We start from the raw sequence: 24,665 nt of genomic DNA on the forward strand, positions 1-24,665 counted from the left end.
TTTTACATTCTGATTGGCTTTTTAGCTCTCACATATGAAAAGAGAGAACCTGCAGTATCTTTTTGTTGTTTTGGCTTATTTAATTTAAAATAATATCATTCAGTCCCATTATCAACTTTGCTGAAAATGACAGGATTTTATGCTTCTCTATAGCTGAATAATATTTAGTTGTGTATCTATACCATATTTTCTTTATCCATTCTTCCTTCAATGGGCACCTAATTTGACTCATTATCTTGGCTATTGTGAACAGTGCTGCAGTAAGGCTTAATATTAATTTCTTCTGCAATGTCCAATTTATTGCAAGGTCTAAAAACTAGTCTGAGGGTCTGGGGTCGTGGCTCAGTGGTAGTGTGCTTGCCTAGCATGTATGAGGCACTGGGTTCGATTCTCAGCACCATATACAAATAAATAAAATAAAGGTCCATCAACAACTAAAAATATATTTAAATAAACTAGTCTGGGAATGAGTGAGATGCATATGGAAAAGGGTCTGTTGAACTTGTATAGTGGATTAAATAGATATGGACTAACCATTTGGTTAGTGGAAACAAACTACTATCTGACACGTGATGGAAACCATAGTCCTTCTTGGGAAGCAAGCCTGAAACCAATGTCTATCAAAATTTACCAGCACTTTTATCATATTACTTATTCTATAATATCACTTATCAGTACTCAGTGAAAGATAATGCCATATAATAAAATTATTAGTGCAAATGAAAGTTGGATGTTTTCCACTTGAATTTCTGATTTTTCTTTTTACAAAGAAAAAACTCTGAAATAGAAGATAATATTTAAACATTTCAATAAGTATAAAAAATAGTTTCTTGCAAGATTGCCAAAGTAATTCTAGGAAGATGGATTGTGAGAACAGAGAACTGATGCTTCATTTTTAACTAGACATGGATGCTACTCCTTCTATTGTGATAAAAAATATTTTAATGTCATGGATTAAAACAATTTTAATGAGTTTGTTTGTAATGTTTAGCAGTTCTGATTAGAAGGTAACCAACACAGGATATATTTTTAAAAAAACTTAGAAAGGTATTAAATGTCTCTCCATTTCTTAATTTCCATTTCCTCTATTTCCCATTATAGCAAAGTGGTATACATTACTATTTCTGCAGTAACAAAGTAATTACCAGGGCACAAACCAATAGCTGAGTACACTACTTTGAAAAAATTACCATGGAGAAGTTTGGTAGATACATTTTATTATTTGATATGAATGTAAGTTAACATGTAGAATTCATTTTTCTCATTTTGTTCTAAATAGAATTTGAAAATGCTGTTTTCTCATAACTCCAAAAAGTTTGGAAAATATTCATTTGAAAAATTAAGGCAAGAAATAGTTTCCACAGATTCTAGTTTTGCATATCAATGGAAGTGTTTTTGTTTCTAAAATTATGAATTTTAAATATACATATTCCCTAAGGGAAGAAAATCTCTAATGTCACAGTGGATTTCTTGAATATTAAAGGCAGTTCTTTTGCTATTAGGTAAAAGTTTTAAGGAATTTCTACCAAATGAGTTTTACTTTTAACTAAGAGCTGAGATATCTAACAATTACTACATTTGATGTAACTTGTTTTAGAACTTCCTTAAGTGGAGAAAAGGCACAAAAATAGACTAATTGATTAGGAAGTGTTGAATTGCAACAGCACACAGAATGGCAACAAGTGCAAATCCTATCACAAGGATTAGAACAAATGTATCGTCACTCATCTCTATTCTGTGCTTTTCATCTTTCTCTTCACTAGGGTTGTTTCCTCTCTTTCCTCCCCCACCTTTACCAGGCCCCTGCTGTTGCTTATGAGTTGAGAAAAGAGTGCTGGGACTATATGGTCCCCAGATTTCTTGCATCCCAGCAGAATTTTGATATTGGCGTCCAGCACAGACCCTGAAGCGATAATGTGAATTTGTGAGGAAGTTGGAAAAGGAGAATGAAGTGTTCGGTCCTTTGTAAATCTAATGGAAAAAAAAAGTTAAAATGAAAATTATTCATTTATCTATCTAATTGTGTACCTATATTTTTGATAATAGGAAAGATGAATCTATTCCTTTCAAGAACATTTTAAACCCTCAGAGAGGCTGTTTTGTTTGGCGTGTGTGGTTCTAAAAATAAAGTTAGTTTCTTTTGACAGGTGGCTCCTGATTGTGCCCAGCCAGACTGCGGCAATTTTCACAACAAAATTAAAAATTTACTCTATTTTCTAATGTTTTAAGAGCATTCAGTATTATTTAGGTTGTTTTGTTCAATGTATGAAATAATAAAAAATTATAATTGTTAAAATTAATTACATTAGTTTGGAATTGAGTCACTGATTGTGGTCAGTGGAATCAAGAAATACCAAATAATTCAATAGTAATTAGCTAATTAAATGATCAAGCTATTTGTCTAAAATAAGTATTATGTACATAACAATTAGGGAGGATGAACTCGGTAAGATTTAGTTACTTCAAGCTTCTTTAAAGAATATCATACTCCTTGACAAAAGCTCAATCCTTAACATGATATAAAACTATAAATTTTTAAAGAATAAATTTGCAAGAATTTACCAATTCAGTTCCTTTTTCACTGGTCAGCTGAAGACTGTAAACAATGGGATCTCCTTTTATTGGTTCCAAAGATTCCCATTTGATGTCACAAATATTGTTATTCTGGTGATGTAATTTAGGTGCTAAAAAAAGAAAATTTCAATTTATATGATTCCATTTTTTTCTAGATGATCTTGGATACACTGAAATTTGTCATACAATTCTAAGACCATTAAACGGCAGCCCATATAGACTTAATTAAAAAATACATAGATACATTTATTATTTTAACTATACCATCACTATTTCATCAGGCATCTTAATCACTAATACAAAATTTAAGAAACTAAAACTATCAATTGATAATGCATACTTTTTAGTTTTTCTATTAAGATGTGTTTACAACTTTTGTTATTTTTGTTTATTCCCTTCTGGTACAATCTCCTGCATTGTATTTCTATTGGACATTTTACATTTGGAAGCATTTTCATATACATTTGAAAGCAACTGTGGGAAGGCTGTTTATTTTACATTATTAATCTTACTTTTTGTGAAAATGAGGCTTAAATATATAGGGATATTGTTCAGGAAGAGAAGAAGGTATTACTGTGGTCTAAATCATATTTAATTCCAATATGTTCTAGTTATAACACTTTACTATGAAGAAAAATGGCTTAATAATAGTGATAAAACTCATGTGCATGGATTAGAACAACTAAATTTCACAACTGAGAAGGAAAAAAATCCTCAAATCCCAGGATCTACAGACTAAATTAGACTCATTGTTATGTATTATAAACATTTTGTTGTACTGTTCAAATCAGGAGAGTGAATTTAGAGTTTCTGAAATAAACTAAGGTTACAGGGCCTTATTTTTTAGCTCGCAATTGATAAGTCATGTAATTAACCATTTGAGAAAGTAAAATTACACCAAGGAACTGATATCATGACAAAGCAGAAGGAGCACTGTTATGGGAATCAGGAGCGTATAATCCAATCTTGACTCTGCCACTGATCCTGAGTGCCCTTTAGCTAAATTACTTACCATTTGAGGGACTTAGCTTCTTTCTCTTAAAAATAGTAGTGGTGGTAGAGTGGTTGGCTGGATTACATGATTTCTAAGATATTTAAAAATATGGATTTTTGGAGTCTCATTAAATTCTACATTTGTGCTCAAATCCATAATTAAATACTGGTCTCTTTTGGTATTATATTACTGAATTTAAATAATCAGTGGTACTAAATTTTATATATGAGCTACTGGAACTCAAATTAAGCAACTTTCAGTGTTATGGCAAATAATACTTACCTTTAAGTGTGGGTGGTGGGGCTTTGGTTGTAGTGAAAGTATAGGCGCCAGAAAGTGGTCCCTCGCCAGCCTCATTACATGCCTGAATTTTAAATTTGTATTGAGTATATTCACCCAATCTGTGCACTTTGTGAGTTTGACAAGGCCCATGGTAAATGATAGAGAATCTGGGAGGGAATGGAGATGGGGGAAGTGATATTATTAATCACCTGTCACATGTACAAGTAACTCTTTATATAACTAACTTAAAACCTTTTAAAAACCTCAATAAGGCCTAAGGAAAGCAACTTAAAGCCAGAAAGATGAAATACAATGGGGAAAAAAGCAGATCATAAATATAATGACAAGGTTTTGGTTTTCTTTCATTCCATACCTTCTTTCCCTGGTATTTAAAGTATGTTAGGTAAATGAAAAAGTGCTTTGGAAGAGGCAAAAATAGAGAGGTGAACTATGAGAAAAAAATTAATGGTAATGGGTTGCTTTTACATCTAATTAGTTCATTGCAACCACTGTGGATTATAGGATTAAGATAATAAAATTTAAACCATTTTTATTACAATATATGTATAGAAAAATAGTTTACCTGCCATAACGATCTGCCATTAACAAGTTATAGCTTATAAGGTTGGAAAGTAGTCTTTTGTTTGAAGTGTTACCCCATTTCAGTTTGAGGCTCTGATGTCCACAGACCACACAATCAAGATGTGGAGGCTCAGGTGGTAGTGGCTTGGTTTTGGTTCTTATTGATTGGCTAAAAGGACTTAGTCCATAATGATTGATAGCTTGAATTCTGATTCTAGTGTTAAGAGAAAAAATTAAGATATTTTCACTTATATTTAGTAAAGAAAATAATTTTCTACATATATGCTAAATCCCTAGTAACCCTATATAGGATATTGACCATGATATTACACTATCAGAGACAAATTTTCAAATCAAAACTCTTAAATTTGCATAATCACTATTGAAAATTATTGATGAGAAGGAGAAACTGGCTCTTAATAAAGCCAAATTTCTCCGATGTAGCAGAATACTTTTCAAAAAAATCTTATGTAGATTAAATAAAATATACAAAATATAGATACGCTCAAAATTCTCAAAGCTCTTTCCATTCACGCAAAGTAAGATATAAATGACTTACTTATATGTGGTGTCAGGCTGTAGATTTTTTAGAAGACACTCTGTTACTCTACCAACATTCAAGATTTTTCTATCTCCATATTCAATATTATATCCAGTGATAGGAGAGCCATGGCAATCTGGTTCCTCCCATTTAATAGCAAGGCAAGATGATGCCAATTTGGCAGGAACTTTGTTTTCAACTTCATGTAACATTGGCACTACTGCTGGCACAGTTGCTGGTGTGGTTACTATGCCAGTTCCTCCAAACATTCCAACTCCGACTATATTTACAGCCTGAAAATGTATATGCTTCATTAGAGATTCATCATTACTTCGTTTTGTGCATAAACCATGTTGTTACATAATGAAATACATTTCCATAAACTCAGATACAAACAATATGGTTCTAAGTTGCTGAAATATGTAAAGGAACTTTTAAGTTGCATAATCAGGAAGGCAAAGAGTGTATATAAGGGAAGATAAGTGAAGAGTGTTAATATGGACACTTCAGAAAAAAAAATGTGCTAAAATGGAACCACCACACCAAACCTTTTTTTTCCCTTTTGTTCCTGTTGTACTTTCTATTTTTGTTGGTGGTAGCTAGACGTTCATATCCACTCAACAAATTTCATGGATTTTTGTAAAATCTTTTTGAGATCATTATAAATAAATACACATATACCCTTTACCTACTTTCCTCCAAACATTATATTTTGCTTATTTGTAGTATGATGTTACAACCAGGTAATTTTTAATTTTGTAAGAAATTGCCATACTCTTTTCTAGAGGGGCTGTAATTACCATCAGAAATATATGAGTGATCCAGTTTCTTTGTTCCTTGACAGTATTTGGTGTTATGACTGTGCCTTAGTTTAGCTGTTTTGTTTTGTTTTGTTTTTTTGGTGGGAGGAGGTTACCAGGGATTGAACCCAGGTGTGCTTAACCACTGAGCCACATCCCCAGCCATATTTATACATACACATATAGTTTGTTTTATTTTTTTAGACAAGGTCTTGGCTAAGTTACTTAGGGCCTCACTAAGTTACTGAGGCTGGCTTTTGAACTTGCAATCTTCCTGCTTTTTAGCCTCCAAAGCCGCTGGGATTATAGGTATGTGCCACCTCACACCCTGCTTAGTTTAGCCATTCTGATAGGTATGCCAATGCATCTCATTGTGCATTTAGTTAATAATTGGACGTCTTTTCATGTGCTCATTTGCCATCTGTATATCCTCTTCTATGAATTGTTTATTCATGTCTTCTGCTCATTTTCTAACTGGGTTCTTTGAATTTTTAACTGTTGAGTTTTTAGAGTCCTTCCTCAACCTCTTTTTACTACTTTTGGTCTCTTACAAGTAAAAGTGCTATGATAATTCATACACAGTGTCTTTGTGTGGACTTAAGTTTTCATTTGTCTGGCATATGTGCCTAAGAGTACCTCATTAATATGTACAGATTTTAAGTTTTTATGTATCATCTTAAATTTATTAAAGTAAAGAGAAAAAAACAAGAAGTTTGCATAGCAAGCAGGGGGACATGGGTTGATCTGGAGGAGCAATGCTCATGGAAATAAACCATAATCTGGCAAAAAATGGAAATGGGCATTAGACCTAAACAGATATTTTTCAAAAGAAGGCACACAAACAGCTAACATATATATGAAAAATGCTAAACAAACATAACTAATCAGGGAAATGCAAATCAAAACCACAATGAAATTTCACCTCATCCCACTAAGAATAGCTATTAATTAAAAGACAAAACATAGTGAGTGGTGATTAGGATGTAGAGTAAAGCAAACCCTTATGCATTGTTGGTGGGAATTGTTACATTGTTAGTGTAGCTATTATGGAAAACAATATAGGTTCCTCAAAAAATTAAAAATTGAATTAACATACAATCAAACAACCCCACTACTATTTATCCAAAGGAAATGAATCAGTATGTCTGCATTCATATTCATTGTAGCACTATTTACAATAGCCAAGAAATGAAAAGAACTTAAGTGTCCATCAAGTAATGACTGGATAAAGAAAATGTTGTATATATACACAATGGAATACTATTCAGCAATAAAAAGAATGAAATCCTTTCTTTTGCTAAGACATAGATGGAAATGGAGATCATTATGTTAAGTGAAATAAGCCAGGCAGAGTAGGAAAACTACTGCATGATCTTACTCATGTGGAATCTAAAACTGTTGATACCATAGAAATTTAGAGTAGAATGATAGTTATCAGAGGCTGGGGAGAGAAGGAAGGGAAAATGTTGATCAGTGGGTAAAATAAATAAATATATAAATAAAATGACATTCAGTTATGAAAGGCAGTGGGAGATGGAGCTTAGATGCCCAGTATTAGAGTTTCTACGGTATTTGGTTACCCCACCTTTTTCTTTACGGTGCTGAGAATTGAATTTAGGGCTTTGTGTATGCTAGGCAAATGCTCTACCACTGAGTTATGTCCCTAGCCTCTCCTAGGATATTTTGATGACTTAAATTTTATAGGGAGAACATACTGGATTACTTTAAATTTGGACTCTCTCCAAACCTTTAAGTAATTTTTGCTATAATTGTTAGTTCCAACTAAGATTTTCACGAACATATTAATGCAAAAGCGTTAAGAGACAAAACAGGCAGATAGCACAGTATGTATTAATGTAGAAGGTATACTTGGGGTTGGTGATTGAATTGACTTGCTTGTTCGGAATAAAGATTTTATGCAATATTTCCTTAATAATTGTCACTGTGGGTGTTTATTAAATATACCAATTAGCAAAACTTTGAATTAGAAATTTTGGTTCATATCTGAATGGGTTGTAGGAATTAGTGTTTGTAATAAGCATTTCAGGTGATTGCTACGTTCAGGGAAATTTGAGAAATACAAAATTGTAGAGGAAATAATGACAGATCAAGTTAGAATGAAAGGTAGATGCCAGATGGCATGTGAAGGAGCTCAGAATGCTATTGCTGAATATGAAAAATATTTATGATTTGGAAGTCCCTTCCTCATGGACATGCTTCTGGTCTACACTGAAAATGCTATCAGTATTACAAATGTGGACAGTGTAGGTTAATAGCTATTTCCCATTTACATTGGAGGAAGCATCAGGTTTACCTGGACTCTGCAAAAATAAGTAGTTGCAGGGTTGAGACCTTTAACTTCATAACGTAGACAAGGACCAGTATAAATCAAATGCATTGATTCTTCATTTTGTCCCCACTCTAGTCTATAATCAGTGATTTCAGCACCATTGCTTTCAGGAATCTATAAGATGTAATGAATACAGAAATTGAGTTCTTCTCTAAGTGGTCACTACATTAGATACTGTGGAGAGCTACAACATGACCTTTTCAATGTTAAAATTTAGAATCAGATGCTATGAGATAGACACATGTAGAAACAAACACAGGCAGGACACTGTAATTTACATTAAAGCGCTCAATAAAATTTAAGTAAAAGGATTTGCTAAATCCCACATATTAGGTGAATGCCTTTTCAAAATTTATTAAAATTATTTTCAAAAGTGTTATTTAAAAAAAAACAAACATATATTAATGTTGTTTAATTAATATTGGTTAGTGTTTGATGTAATCAGCTATGTAATTTATTATTAACAGACTAAGCTTTTGTGTCAATGCTAAAAACACTTTACTTAGTCTGGGATAAGGGAAGAAAAATATAAATATGCCTATATGGCTAAACAATTAGGGAAATTCTTAAAAAACATCAGAGATTTATCAATGAAATTCTTTTAAAAATACTATTTTGTAAATTGATTTAAATTTATTATCTCTTGTATTTAAAAAAAAATTTTAGATGTTGATGGACATGTATTTATTTATTTATATGCAGTGCTGAGAATTGAACCCAGTGCCTCACACATGGTAGGAAAGTACTCTACCACTGAGCTACAACCCCAGCCCTCTTGTATTGGTTTCAAAAATTCAATTAACTACCTATTGATGGCTTATTTTAGTTTTCTAAATTTATTATCCTCCTTAAATATAGATCTGTAGAGCAGGGTTATCATTGTTGTAGTCTTCCTAACACCATTGGTATTAGGTCCTAGATATTTTCTAGAAACCATGGTCCAAGATCTTTAGGACCCTAATTCTAATATCTAATTTCTTACAGATTTCTAGGCTTTCAAAAAACTTTCTAAATGTACTAATGTGCCTATGTATTAGCAAAAATGAATAAAAATAAATTGATAACATACTCCCCAACTAACAACAACACAGGTTGGGCCCCTGCAGTTTAGCACAGGTGTACCACAATGAGAAGGAGGGCCTGGGACTGGTGCAGTTTCACTCGTCACTGAATGAGATCCAAGCTAAAAACAAAGAAGCAAACGCATAAATGATTTTGCAGGTATGGTCATTCCTCACTTTGAAAAAAACTACAGTAGAAGCATATGTTTATCCAAAGTGAAATGAAATAAAATGGGCCAACTAAGTAGTACAACTTCCCCAGCCCTATTTGCTGCTTTTAACCAAAGAACTGTGGATTCCTCAGGAGTTAATTTACTCACTATGCATCCATCTTCCGAGCCAGGTTGCTCTTTTGTGTTATCTTGGTTACCTTTTGCCTTTTTGACATGTACAAGTGCTTCAGAGTTTCCATTAGCAGAAGGATTGTCTGTACAGTATACAAAATAAATTTGACATTTTAAAAAATAAGATTTTTGTGTGCTGAGGATTGAACCCTGGGCTTTATGTATGCATAGTATGCACTCGATTACCAAGCTACACTCCCAAACCCTAGAAATAATTTTAAGGGTGTTTCTTTAAAATAATACAAAATGATTTAAGACAGTTCTATTTAAAAATGCTTAAAGTAACAGAAGACTCAAAACATTGATTATGTCAATTAACTTCTTAATTTGATTTACAGACATTAAAAATTGGGGTTTTCAATATTGAGAAACAATTTGCTAAGCAATATTTGATTTTATATTAAAAACTATTTGTTCTGCTGTAATAACATTTAATGTGCAAAAAAAAAATTCAGAACAGGAAATTGAGGTGAATTCATCAAATCAGACAAGGAAGCCTCACCACTTTGAAGGTTCCTTTCTTTGGACTTCGTTTTACCATTTAAGGGTGGGTGATGGCAAGATACAGGAGAAAGAGTTGGTGTTTGAATGGTCAAAATATCTGAAGGCTAAGAGAAATACAAGATACCTTGTGACTTACTAAATTTAAGATCAATTTTATAAAACATTTAGTAATATATTCATTTCCATCTTAATTTAAAAAATTTCCCCTCTTTCCTCACCTGGCTTTGGCCTACTGGAGAAGTGCAAAAGACTCTCAGTTTATATGTAGTACCAGGTTTCAAATTGTCATATAAAAATTCCTTTGTGGGGCCAGTGTAGATTGTATTCCAGAGATTTTCTGAAGGTATAAAATCAAATTTATCCAATTTATTTATAGGTCACATAAATTTTATAGGTCCTCATGATACATTATATACTCAGTAGTAACTGTTTTGGAAATTAATGATTCAATTCTCTATATAGTTAAATAATTGAATTGCAAGTAGAACTAACCATAAAATCATGAGATGTCAGTAAGTAAACATGATTTGTTATCAAAAATCCAAGCTCTGGGACTTAGTTAATAGGACTGTACCAATGCTAATTTCCTGATTTTGGTTATTGCAATATGGTTATCTTAAGATAATAATATTAGGAGAAGCCAAGTGAAAAGTTTACATGTGAAATCTCTATACCATTTTTATAACTTCTAGGTAAAGTCTAATATTATTTCAAAATAAAATCTTTAAACATGATGATGTCTTACCATTTGAATTTTCACTAATTTCTAAACTATAGCTTGAAATGTTTGTTCCACCATTATCTTTGGGTGATTCTGGAACGAGATATAAAATTAACTTGAAAAAGCTTGAAAAACTTATAAGTGTTTCATTGGAATTTTATCTCACAAATTAATTTTTTCACAGAGGAAAAAACAAAATTAAACTTTTTGAATTAATATACAAATATTAAAAAAGATTATAAGTTGCATGCTAAGATAATGGCCATAAAGCATTTAAATAATATTTTAAATGCTATTTGGAAGAGACTTAAATGTCAAGTATATGTGTCATAAAAATTCATTTCTCTAGTTTTGAGGCAAAAATATTTGTATAAATATAATTTCTTGTCAAGGTGATATTTATCATTGATGTGGCCTTCTGAATGTGGCCTCTTAGATGTAATTTTACTTGGAATAAGCATAATATTTAATAACTCATAAAATTCAACAATTTGTTCATGTGTGAATTAATGATACAGCAATAGAAAATTCAATAGAAAACTAGAAACAATATGGTTTACACCTAAGTTCATTTATATGGCAGAATATTTCATTTAAAAATGTTTAGACAATACTTTATAAAGTTGAGAGCAATTAAAACAAGATTTGCTCTGAAAAGTGAAGACAGAAAGAGCAAAATTTAAATACGTTAACATTACTTACCCCATCCGATTTTCACTCTGTGTGCATGGATCTTTCCCCTTATGTGTGGTTTTCTAGGTGGCCCAGGCTTATCTGGACAGGTAGTATATTTTACTTCCGCACTGGGGTTACTTCTTCCTTCCATATTGTAGGCAAACATCTATTTGAGTAAAAGAGAATTCCTTGCTTGACCATTGGAAATAAATGTCTAGTTTAGTAGTGTACAGTTTGCAAATAAAAAGCAAGTTATTTGAGTGAGAATTTCTGAGAACTAAATGCTAAATAGTTTCAAAGAAAAAAAGACTCATTGTCTCCTTTTTTTTGGTACCAGGGATTGAACTCAGGGGCACTGGACCACTGAGCCACATCCCCAGCCCTAATTTGTATTTTATTTAGAGACAGGGACTCACTGAGTTGCTTAGTGCCTCACCATTGCTGAGGCTGGATTTGAACTGTGATCCTCCTGTCTCAGCCTCTCAAGCGGCCAGGATTACAGATGTGCACCACAGCACCTGGCTAAGTCTCATTATCTCTAGTGAAGAGTATTATTTTATGTTAAAATATGACACAAATATATAAATTATATCTACATACCCTAAACTTGTATGTAGTACTTCTCTGAAGATTTCTTATAGTGTATGAGAGGTCTTCTCCATTGTATTTAGGTTTAAAACCTAATGCCTGGAAATAAAAGATGATGAATTTAGGAATCAGGAAGGCCTGGGTTCAAGTTCTAACATCTTATTTTCCAGCTAGATAGTGCTGATCAAGTTCCTTAGTCTTTCTGAACCTTCATATCTCCATATTAAAAGATAGAGATGATTTTTTTTCTTTGAAGGGCTTCTCCTACTTTTCAGATTTAGTAAGATTATATATGTGAAAGCACTTTGCATACTACTTGCAATATAAAACACTTTTCAATGTTAGCTGCTTTATTTCAACTGTGGTAAAATATGCAAGTTCAGAATGAAATAAAATAATTGCCCACCCACATCAGGAATCTAAGAAGACAAAGAAAGGACATAGCTTGATAGCATTATGTTAAGGTGCTGAAAATCTGTGTGACCACTCAAGATCATTCAGAAGAGGCTTAAAGTTGAGGACACTAACACATTTCTTTGCATCTCTATGTTGTCCTTACAGTGACTGCTTACATTTAGCTAATTTGCAGGACTTGCATATTTGTTCAGGCTTGCATAATTCTGACTCTGCATTGATCTCATCCAGAGTACAGACTTGGGAATCATATAATCTCTGATTGAACTGAGTAGATAGTAAGCTAAACAAATTTAAGTATTTTTCAATCGAGAAATGCATATGAAATGTACCTAACACTGAGGTTAAAGATTAAAACATGAAAACTTACACATCCAGCTTCTTCCATTTCTAGTACATAAGTAAGACTGTCATTTGGGTTTGAGTTAGCTGGGGGACTCCATTCTAGTGACAAGCTATAGACTCCTGCTTTTTTTAGTTTAGGAGGTGAAGGTGTTGGAGGCATAGTTCCTGATGTATGAAAAACTGCTATTTCACTGAAGACACTGAAAAGTAGATTAAGGAGGATAAATTATTTTCAGGTTTTTATGGAAGGGCAGACTTTTAAATACTGTAAATAATTCAATGTACCTTGTGCCAAAGTTATTTTTGGCAGCTAATCTGAATGAATATTTTGTAGAAGCATTCAGTTTAAGGATCTTGTATTGTTTCATGGTACCCACATAACAACATTTGAAGTCTTCACCTTTACCCTTAGTGATAGATACAAAGTATTAGAAATTTATAAAATTAAGAACAAAATTCATCATAACATTAATAATTATTCACAACCAAGTGTTTTTAAAGATAAAATTGTGTACCTCATCCCATTCCAAAAGGAAGCTGTTTATTTTGGAGCCATTATCTTTGGAACCCTAGAAATATCAGAAAGATAAAATTATGATCAGCTGTTTTTACATATGTTGCATACATATGTACATATATTTAAAATGACATAAATTACTGTGAATGAATCTTCTTATATTTTGTTTTTAAAGCAATCCAAATTTTAAAGTTAAAATGCATTTTTTACATTCTATAAGACATGCTAGATTGTATGCTTTGTTGTGTTTTCCAAATTATATACAAAGAAGAAAATTAATACTTAAGTAAATTGTGAGGTAAATTTATTGGTAACTATAATTGTAAATAACTAAATTTAGGTTGTAGAAATTAGTGCTTCAGCTTTATTAACAAAATTCTTATTGACATTTCTCACTTTATTTGACACTTGATGCAGATAGAAGAGAAGGATTATTGTATAGAAAAAGTGCTAGGGAAAGAGGTCAGATGAGGCATGCATAAATTCACATTTAAAATTAAAGATATGGTAAAAAGAGCATTTTAAAATTGTGTTTTGTAAGTACAATCCTTACTTTCCACTGTAAATTCAGGCTACTCTTGGATCGGTTAATCAGTTTAGGTGCAAGTGGAGGGTCCGGTTCACAGCCTGGTGTTGTGAAGCTAGACACTTCAGACACAGTTCTGTGTCCCGAGCCTCTTATGGTTGTAACTCTAAAAATGTAATGACAATTGTGAAAATTTTCAAATACTTATTCTAACGCATGTATTAAATCACAAACTCGGATTTCCAGACACATTTCTTAACAGCTAATTATAAAAAATTTACTAATAGAACACAGCTGGGTCCTTGCAGATACTAATTCCAAAAGCACTCTCTCATCTGTTCTAAATGAAAAAGTGAACTAATGCTGGATTTGGAGTGGTTATTTTGAAGCTTGAAGGAAAGCCCACTTTGCTGGCAAATAGTTAGGCTGGTTGCAGAAATTTTAAGTAGTGAACTGGTTCAAACTGGTAGGTTTGGCTGGCTACAGGCTATGTGGGTAGATTGTGTAAGATGGAATTCTTACCTTAAAAAATAGGCCATGGATGGCTGTAGATCACATAGGGTAAATATAACTCCATAACCACTGTAAAAAGAGCCTTTTTAAGTAATGTATCTCACACATATTTTTTTTAAATATATGCTAAGTAGAGCAGTCCTAATCTTATCAATTTAATTGACAATCAAACCACAAATCGCCCTGAAGTTTGAATAAATTTAACCCATTTTAGATGCATCAAATGGTGGTATCAATAATCCAAAATACTTCATTTGAATGCCAAGTTAATATAGCTTTAAGAAACAAAATTTTACTATCTTAACCCCTACATAGTGTTTACACTGTATTAATAATAGAGATTTGTTTTTAACTAGCTTATTTTAAATAGTGTAGATGTGAAAAGTATCAGACAACACATGTCATGCAATTTATTCATTCTGTCACACAGAGCAATTTTTCTGGAGTGGGCTCCTATCTGTTACATGAAGAAAGTAACTGTGTTTCCGATGTCTATATGTCTTCCTGAATAATCACAAGCATCTACGTGTACTCTACTATCTCAAGGAACTCCCTTCAAGCTCTAGGTCCTAAAACACACTTCAAAAAAGCTAAAAATTGATACTTTAGAGCAAATCCCACTCAGTGATCACTAGGCAAGTTTTTATTTTTTGTTTTTACAATGTTGGTAAATAAGTCTTTCTAAATGAAAAACAATGATTTTATAGAGTGCATAATACTAGAAAAGACTGACATGTAAATTCATGAAGTTAATTTTATACACAGCTTTTCACATCTTCCATTTACACTACCCAATATTGTGTATTGTATATTTTGATAAAAATTTACCTAATTATAAAAGAAATAAAATTTTACACAATCTATAGTCAAATTCAAATTTTCATTGATTCTCTGAGTACAGATGACAAATTCTAGCAAAGTTTAAGATATGTTTTTCAAAATATTGGGCAGATAGCTCCCTGATCTCTGGATGACATTGCCTAGTTGTTTGATGGGTATAGAAATTTTTCCTCCTTCCCCATTTGGATTTCCTTCCCACTATGCCTTCTTACCTCACTCTCTTGCAGACTGCATATCCCCATCTAGTCCAGAAACTGTTGGGAATGGCTGAGAGTGTTCTTACTAGTCTTCTGATTTGTCCTCCCTAGTCCCAGTTCTAGCTTTTGGATGCATTCCTGAACTCATCTGTTACTATCACAGCCTCCATCTTATAACTAGCTCCTATAATGAAATCCCTAGTAGAGACCAAGTCTTAAATTTCTGTGGCAATGTATACTGCTTGTGTACCCAAAGGCATTATAAAGTTATGTGAAACTTTATTTTGTCCTAAAATGACCTAAGTGAAAAATGAGAAGGAGAACTAGAGGTTTACTTTTTCCTTTCCTGAGTTCAAATTCACCCAAATAAGAAGTCTTTAGACTGAAAAGAATGGACCAGTTGATATTTAAAGTCCCCCTCAGCTCTAATATATTTATAATTCAATGAATTTAGTGGACTGATCTGGTAGCCTACCACCATGTAGAAAATGATTTCTATAGAAAATACATTCAAAGCTTAGAAAAAGAAAAACCTTTAGAATTCAGCATAATTGGGGTCTGTATGTTTAGATAGAATATTTGAATTATAAGAAATGAAAACTGATTAAAAAGAAAGACTTACGTATAAACGATTTTATATTTTCCATTTTTACCACTATTAGATATTGCCAGTTCAAATGTTACAGGGGATTTAGTATGATCACATGTCTCAGAACCACGCAGATGCCATGAAATAACAGCAGATCTTGTTTGGATATCAGAAACCTAAAATAGCAAAAATTCAAATAGCATACTTAAAAATTATAATCTGGAATTTATAATATAGTCTCCTTAAATCTTACCTGATATTAACTATATTATTGTTCTCATGTTGGGTACTTAAATACTGTGAATAAACAATGAGCCATTAATCCTATCCTTAACAATGCCACATCAGATCTTCACTTATTGGGTTACTAAAGAAGATTATGAAATAATAACTCTGTAAAAGCTTTAAATTAAAACTATGCAAGACTATAATGCACCAATGAAAATGTGGGGAAAAAAACAAGAGAAAAATAAAATACAAGTGAATTTGCAGGTTTTCAAACATCAAAACAAATGAAAAGGAATGCTTAAATATTCACTTTAGTTACTTACAAGGGGTTTCTCACAGATGTAATAGCATTTCTTTTTGTGTCCTGTTTTGCATTCTAAAAGTTAAAAAAAGCACACCAATATAAATATTACATTGGCAAAATGAAGAAAAAGGGGTTAGATCCCATTATCCCACTACAAATATATCACCAAGAGAATAAATAAACACCTAATAGCAATTTACATTAAAAGATTTAAAGAAAGCAGTGCCAAGTATAACATACTAAACAAATTCTAACAAAAGATGAACAAAAGTCCTCAATTTAAAATCATGTGAACTGGTCAGAACTGTAGAGCAATTTGAATATTTTACTGGCAGGCTATTGAACAAAATTATGTGGTACACAAATGTTACATGAGGACAGTTATTTCTTCTTGATTTTAAAAAGGAGCTTTTTGTATGGTTTTGTATACTATTAATCTTTAAAACAGGGCGGGGATCCTGTCATTTGCTGCAACATGGATGAACATTAAGCTAAGTGAAATAAGCCAAGCACGGAAAGACAAATACTGCAGGATCTTCCACACATGTGAAATCTAATAGATTCATACTCATAGGAAGTAGAGAATAGAATGGTTACCAGGCTTTGGGGGATGGGGAGGGAATGGGGAGTTTCTAATAAAAAGGTTTGAAATTTCAGATAGGAGAAATACATTTTGAAAACTATTGCACAGCAGAGTGAGTATAGGCAATAATACTGTATTGTATATTTCAAATTAATGAATAAATTTCAAATGTCTCGCCATAAAAACATAAGTGAGATGACTGATATGCTCATTAGCTTCATTCAATCATTCTTTTTTTTTTTTAGCTAATTCAATGGACCTTTATTTTATTTATTTATTTTTATGTGGTGCTGAGAATCGAACCCAGTGCCTCACACATTCTAGGCAAGTGCTCTCCCACTGAGCCACAACCCCAACCCCTTCATTTAATCATTCTACACAGTGTACATTCAGTCCCATAAATATATACAATTATGAGTTGTCAATCAAAAATAATATTAATCAATTTAAAATAAATTAGAAAAATAATTTATAGGTAGCTATATACAAAGAAGAAAAAGGGAAATGGAAGCAGAAAATGGCATCTAAATATTTAAAATGTGCTAAGAGTCCTAAACATTGGAATGTTTATTCATTGTCAACTAAACCAAACTTTTGGTTTTACCTTTTACATTTGATGATTGGTTCTTGTTTTCTTTTCCACCTGATTTCTGTTTGTTGTCTTCATCTCCCATAGCACTCTTTCCATGATTACTCTCAACCAGAGCCCTAGCAGTGCTGGGTGTTCTGGCAGTATTGGAAGAACTGAGAGCATTATCAATGGTAGGACTATTGGAAGCGTTATCAATGGTAGGAGTACTGGAAGCACCATCAATGGTAGGAGTACTGGAAGCACCCTCAATGGTAGGAGTACTGGAAGCACCGTCAATGGTAGGACTACTGGAAGCACCGTCAATGGTAGGAGTATTGGAAGCACCGTCAATGGTAGGAGTACTGGGAGCATTATCAATGGTAGAAGTGTTGGGAGCATTATCAATGGCAGAAATGGTGGGAACATTTTCAAGGACAGAAGTGTTGGGAGCACCATCAGAAATAGGAGAGCTTGGTGTACTGTCAATAGTTGATAGCTTGGGAGTTCTATCACAAGTGGTTGTCGTGGGAACATAATTAGTGCCAGAAGGGCTTGTAACACTATCAGTGTTGTCAAGGCAAGGAGTACTATCTGAGGTGGAAGTGTTAGGGACATGGTCAGTTGAAGAATTACTGAGAGTTTTGTCAGTGTTGGGAGTGTTTGGAGAATTGTCAACAGTTCTGGTACTGGCAGTATTATCAGCAGCATAAATATTTAGAGCATTGTTCACAGTATAGGTACTTGGAGCATTGTCCACAGTGTAAGTACTTAAAGTATTGTTCACAGTGTAGGTGCTCAAAGTATTTTCAACAGTGTAGGTGCATGGGACACTGTCCACAGTACAGGTGCTCAAAGTATTGCCAACAGTGTAGGTCCTTGGAGCATTTTCCACAGTATAAATGTTGGATGTATTGTCAGCAGTGTAGGTGGTTGGAGCACAGTGCACAGAGTAAGCGCCTGGAGTACCATAAATACTAGAAAAATCATTAGTTTTGTTTACAGTCAAAGAGGTGTTGTTAACCATATAACTATTCTTATATCCACCAACTTGGCGTTCTCTCATTTTTTTCTTCATATATTCTCCCAGTTTAGCAGCCCTTTCATCAAATTGGTTATAATTTGCTCTTCCATGAGAGTAGGTTTCTAAAAGAGACAATGCGATGATGTTTAATAATCACACTAATTATATATATTTCAAGTTTTCTTACCTAACCAATAAAAGAGAATCAATAAACCATGCATTACTTGAAATTCTTTCCCACTTTGCCTTAACAGATATTAGGTATATGTCTGCATATTTATAATATATTGACTTGTATAGAAAGAAAAACATGAGTAAATACAGTGTTTACTTATGTAGTAACTCCACTTCCAAATTTTAAGGTCTTAAGATAATTGTAATGTCAACCTCACAGTGTCTTTTATATTCCAAGTATGTGGCATTAGTAATCAAAAAATTAATGATTTTTCCAATCTGATGTTATAATAGACCCAGTCAGTAAAAATTAATGTCCTAAATCACATGCTATATCAAAGTATGACAAATATTTATAGAAAATTGTGTTTAATGAACATTCTGCCCAAGATAAATAAACCTTAGGAATAATAAACATTTTCCCTATGGAATGACATCAGTTCTACTATATGAAATGTAATCATTCACAGAATGTTACTATATTCCACTTTTTTCATTTTAATAATTGTCCATATATGTTAATTTTAACAAACTCAAAATAGTTCTTATTTAAGAAAATTATAGCTAGGTGCAGTGGTGCATGCCTATAATCCCAGAAGCTTGGGAGGCTGAAGCAGGAGGATGGCAAGTTCAAAGCCAACCACAGAAACACCAAGGCATTAAGCAACTCAGTGACATCCTGTCTCTAATTAAAATACATAAAAAGGGTTAGGATTGTGGGAGTGCCTCTGAGGTCAATCCCTGGTACCCTACCCCCCAAAAAGAAAATTGTACACTACCGTGATGCTCCTGGTAAATAAATGTTGCCGGTGGAGGTGGCAGTGGTGGTGGTGGTGGCAATGGTGGTGGTAGTGGCGGTAGCTGCTGAGGCACAAGTTCTTGGATGTAAGGTATTGGAAATTCCACATGAGGTTGGGGAAACATCAGTTGAGGGGCTTGTGGATATACAAGAGAGGGTGGTGTTATGAAGTGTGATACTTGTTGTATAGGAGCAGGCATGGGCATGCGATAGTCAATTGTCTGAGGCACAATGATAATTTTGCGAATCCCATTGTCTTCTACCACCTAAGATGGAAGAGAGTCATATATATATATTAGAAATCATAAACATTAGATTTCCCCTACTAAATTTTGATTTATATTCTATGATCTTAATCAAGAAATCAAACATCAAAAACCAATTATTAAATGAAACTATAATGTAAAGCAGAAAGCAAGATTAATTCTTCCTTTTTCCTATATATACATAGCTTTTTAAAGAGGTAGTATTTTGTATTTATTAGTGCATTATATTTATATATAACAGTGGGGTTCACTATGGATATATTCATAAATCCATAATATAATTTGGCCCATTTCAATCTCCAATACTTCCTTTTCCCTTCCCTTCTCCCTCCCCTGGCCCCTTTCCTCTACTTTACTGGTCTTCCTTCTATGTATTTATTTATAATTGGAACATTATAATTACACAAAGTGGGATTCACTGTGACATATTTATGAATGTACATAGTATAATTTGGTCAATTTCATTCCTGTTCCTCCCCTTTCCCACCTCTCTTCCCTCCCCCCTCAATCCTCTTCCTAAAAAGAAATTTTTGACCATGGATAATATATTGACATACTTCAAAACCACAAGGTGAAAGAAATTATAAAATTAAATTTCTCTCTTAACCTTTATCTATTCAATTCCCTCCAGTAGACAACTACTCTAGGCTTCTTATGACTTCTTCCAGATTTTCTTTATGCCTACACAAGCAAATAAGAATGTAGATTCTTATTTTTCCTTCTTTTTTACTATATAAAAGTTAACATTAATTGTAGTACTCTGTACTTTCTTTTTTGTACTCAGCAATATATCTTGGAGAGTTTTCTATACCAATATATAGTTTTCTATTATATTTTGCTCAGCTTCATGGTGCTCCATTATGTGGCTATATTATAAGGTTGTTCATTGATAGGCATTTAGGATTTTTCCAAACCTTTGTGATTACAAACAGTATTTTAAGGGATAATCTCGTACATTTATTTTTCTAAATTTGTAAAAACAAATTTAAGGATAAATTCCTTAAAGTGAAATCGCTGAGTGAAGATGTATATGCACTTGTTTTTATTAGCTATTGTCCAATAGATAAGTCTATTTAGAATTAAACTATTGACTTGTTTAGCATGTTCTTCATCTCCTCAGCTGTGTAATACACAGAACCAGATAGGGTCACTAATAAAAAAAAAAAAAAAAACTATGAAGAAGCATAAACAGACATATTCTCAATTATTTATTAAATTTCCAAGGCCATGAAACATCTTATTAATCTCAAAAGCCATACATACCTCCCTGCCCATTTTAGGTGCTTGATAAATATTTAAGGAATTTCTTAAATGTGCCTGTAGTAGTCTGTGAATGAAATACTACCAAACAGAAAGTACTAAGTAATTTTAAGGCCTAAATAACACACACTATCAGAAGTAATTACTGTTGCAATTTAATAGGTAGTTAAAATGGATTAACTTACTTAGAAACCGAAAAGAATGGAGGATTAAGAGATCGAAATTCATTAGATAAGTTACGCATCATTTACAAGGCAATCCAAGGGAATTTGGGTTAAAAATCAGTCACTTTAAACAATTGCATTTTAAGGTTTGTTTAAAAGCCATTGCTTTTTGGTAATGATGGTAATAGTAAACTGAATACATAAATACTATTCCAGAAGTTCTTTTATCAAAGAGCCACCTATGCCTATAGGCTCTTATATAGTGACATAATGGAAAATGGTAAATTATACTTTAGAACACCAAATAAAAACCACACTATCATACCTGAGACATGTAACCAGGAGGAAGATATATTGGTGGTAAAGTTCCACTTGGTGACATCAGAGGTACATCAGCAGGCCCTAGGAAAATTATTGTCAATAAATATTGTAATAAATTTAAACAAAGTCCATTACAGGAACCATTTAAAATTGCATAATGAAAATCAGCACTAAACTTCAACAGAAGCTAGTCATTTTGAAAGTGTGTGTTGTTTACTCACAAAGGGGACTCAGAGCATAAATAAATCACTGTGAATTCATCATAACCAATGGAAAATAACTGAAACACATAATGGGTATTGGGTAAAATTTATATCATAAAAATGTTGGCAAATTATACTGCTAATGAAAAAGAACTCTCAGCCTTCTGGCAGTTCTTTCTCGCCTATGATGGTTACATATTGCTAAATTTAAGTTTTACTCTCTACCACAAAATATCTTTCTTATAGTGATGTATAATAAACTTAAATTAATTTTCATTTTAAGGTTTCCCACCAATAATATTAAAGTGAAATTATCTTAGGAAACAGTACCTTATAAAGGAGGACGCAACATCACTCATGTGGTGCTCTATATTTATACTAGGTATTCTTATTGTCTGAAACATATGATTGTATAGTAACTCAAAATATAGCACAAAAGAGACTTTTGTATGTAACCATTCTTTTTTATCTGAAATTATAAATAGTACTTAGTTCTAAATATATATGTGGCTTTAAATCCTAGAATGGTAACTATTTTTAGTAATGGGGAAAATAATAAATATAAGTTCATGATAATTTTTAAATAGTAGCCATAAGAAATTCATTGCTAGAGAATAATATTTGTAGAAATTCTTGAGATATATCTCAAAAATCACTTTAGGATACAAAATAATTGTACTAAAATAGAAATAATCATCTCAATTTGAAATAGGTAATAATAAAGCCATAATATCTTTATATAAAAACAATGAAAGTATATTACATATAATAAAATTCATATGCATATATAAAATTATATACATAATTTATTATGTTATCTATCCCTTCCCCTCTGTATATTATCATACCCTAAATGTCTAATACAGTGCTGCTACATACTAGGCACTAAAGAAATGAGTGTTGAATGTATGAATGAATGAGCTGTCTGAAGGTCTTTAGTGGTCCTATGGAATAATCTAAAACTATAAGTGGCTATCGAGTCTCCAAAATATGGACTTCTTCAAATGGAATTCTTGAACTAATCTCTCTTCTTTTTATAGTACCTTTCTTATGAAGTTGTCTAGTAAGATTAGCAAGATGGAATTAATTGTTATATTGATGCGAAGCTCCTATAAGGATTATATTAATTTATCAGTATTTAATTTAGCTCCAACCATAAAGGTTATTAGTGAGTTTTTAGTAATCTCACTCTAATATTTAAACTTAATCTATTTGATATAATATAACACACATATAATTATGCTTTTAACTGACCTTGAATATTCTGAATGGTCCCATCATCAGACTTGATAGTGAGGGTCTCCCCAGCGTTAACTTGCACCAATATAATCTAGAAATAAATTATTCTTTAATGATACACTTTTTTTTTGGTACCAGGACTGAACACAGGGGCACTCGACTACTGAGCCACATCCCCAGCCCTATTTTGTATTTTATTTAGAGACAGGGTCTCACTGAGTTGCTTAGCACCTCAACATTGCAGAGGCTGGCTTTGAACTTGTGACCCTCCTATCTCAGGCTCCCACCCGCTGGGATTACAGGCATGTGCCAATGTGCGTGGCTCCTTAAAAAGAACCAATCTATTAAAATTTATTATTACCCTTAAAATAATATTCAGACCCACTAACTATGGATGGCTCAAAATGCTCAAGGAGGGCTGTAGGAGTAGCTTAGTGGCAGAACAGTTGCCTAGTCAATGTACAAGGCTGGGGGTTCAATCCCTAACACCACAGAAAAACAAACAAAAAACTCAAGGAGAAGAGTACACTGAATCAATGGACACTTAGTGGGGGAAATTCAATACTCCTTAGTAAGAAAAGGTCCTCCTGCACCCAAGTAAAACTTAGTAGGATCACAGAAAATAGGTGAATTGATGTACAAAGATCAACTTCTCCCTTGCCCCTCTCCACAAAATAAAGGCTCCATAAAATGAAAAGCACAAAATAAAACTTCTAATCTAAAGGTAAAATTCAGACATACTTGTTGTATCCAGTACTGAGGACAAGAAGGCCATCTGGAATATCTCTTGGGATGAGTCATCATTTGTGAATAATTGGTGGAATAGTGTATTGCAAAAGTGGGGTCTATATGATTACTCTCCATCTAGTAAAAAAAATTATTTTAAATGAAATTTTAACTCAAACAAAATTATAAGCTAGATATACATCTTTGCTCTTTTTTAATTCAAGAGAAGAAAAGTGAGTAATCTTTGTACAGAACATATTGAGATAGGACTTCTCTTGAATAAAGAAAGGAGAAAATGCTAAATCTGAACTATACTCTTTCTTCCTTTCTGGAAACTGATCATATATACAGAAGTCATTGCTGTTCAAACACAATACTTTTAAATATTAGGAAGCTGAACTCATCTGTGAATGAATATGAAAGGACGTTAGTCTATGTTAGCGTCATATTTTTTTTAAAATCAGAAGAGACTGTAGGTACTATAGACTTTAAAACACAGCATCAGGACTTTTGTACTGATCAAAGGAGTCTGAAAAATCAGCTATATCAACTCCAAAGGAAGTTATATGTGGGTTAAGCTAATGTTAAATGCCTTAAGTGATTTTCAAAAGGCCTACTAGGAAGATAAACCTATGATGATAAAAAATGAAAATATTCCCAAATAAGTGGTCAATCATAAAATACTGAACACTTTTTCTAAATAAAAACTAATGCTAGATTTGAGAATATTTTAAACAGTTACAATGAAAAGAAAAGCAAAATTATTTTTACCTGATACATGGGCTCGCTATTGATAAGTGGAGCTATCAGAGGTATTTCAGTAAGGGTAGGTGCTAGCCGGTGTTCCAT

The 24,665-nt window shown here is 32.7% G+C and overlaps 1 protein-coding gene across 1 annotated transcript; it reads right to left on the reverse strand.

Moving 5' to 3' along the window:
* Positions 1-1,277: 1,277 nt before the first annotated feature.
* On the reverse strand, positions 1,278-24,665 carry LOC124077187 (fibronectin type III domain containing protein 3C1-like). Its single transcript, XM_046421441.2, has 26 exons — positions 24,588-24,665; positions 23,832-23,954; positions 23,106-23,181; positions 21,653-21,729; positions 19,618-19,903; positions 17,677-18,786; positions 16,509-16,561; positions 15,991-16,133; positions 14,341-14,400; positions 13,846-13,984; positions 13,291-13,344; positions 13,061-13,182; positions 12,801-12,975; positions 12,029-12,115; positions 11,456-11,594; positions 10,778-10,846; positions 10,251-10,369; positions 10,034-10,136; positions 9,505-9,611; positions 9,193-9,306; positions 8,088-8,237; positions 4,992-5,266; positions 4,434-4,646; positions 3,851-4,017; positions 2,563-2,684; positions 1,278-1,971 (listed from the first exon to the last, which is right to left on the reverse strand). The coding sequence occupies exons 1-26, from the start codon at positions 24,663-24,665 to the stop codon at positions 1,633-1,635; spliced, it is 4,500 nt and encodes a 1,499-aa protein (XP_046277397.1). The 3' UTR covers positions 1,278-1,632.

This window comes from Marmota monax, unplaced genomic scaffold, assembly GCF_021218885.2.
Source record: "Marmota monax isolate L192 unplaced genomic scaffold, Marmota_monax_Labrador192_F-V1.1 WCK01_AAM20220418_F8-fsc00258, whole genome shotgun sequence".
Lineage (NCBI taxonomy): Eukaryota > Metazoa > Chordata > Mammalia > Rodentia > Sciuridae > Marmota > Marmota monax.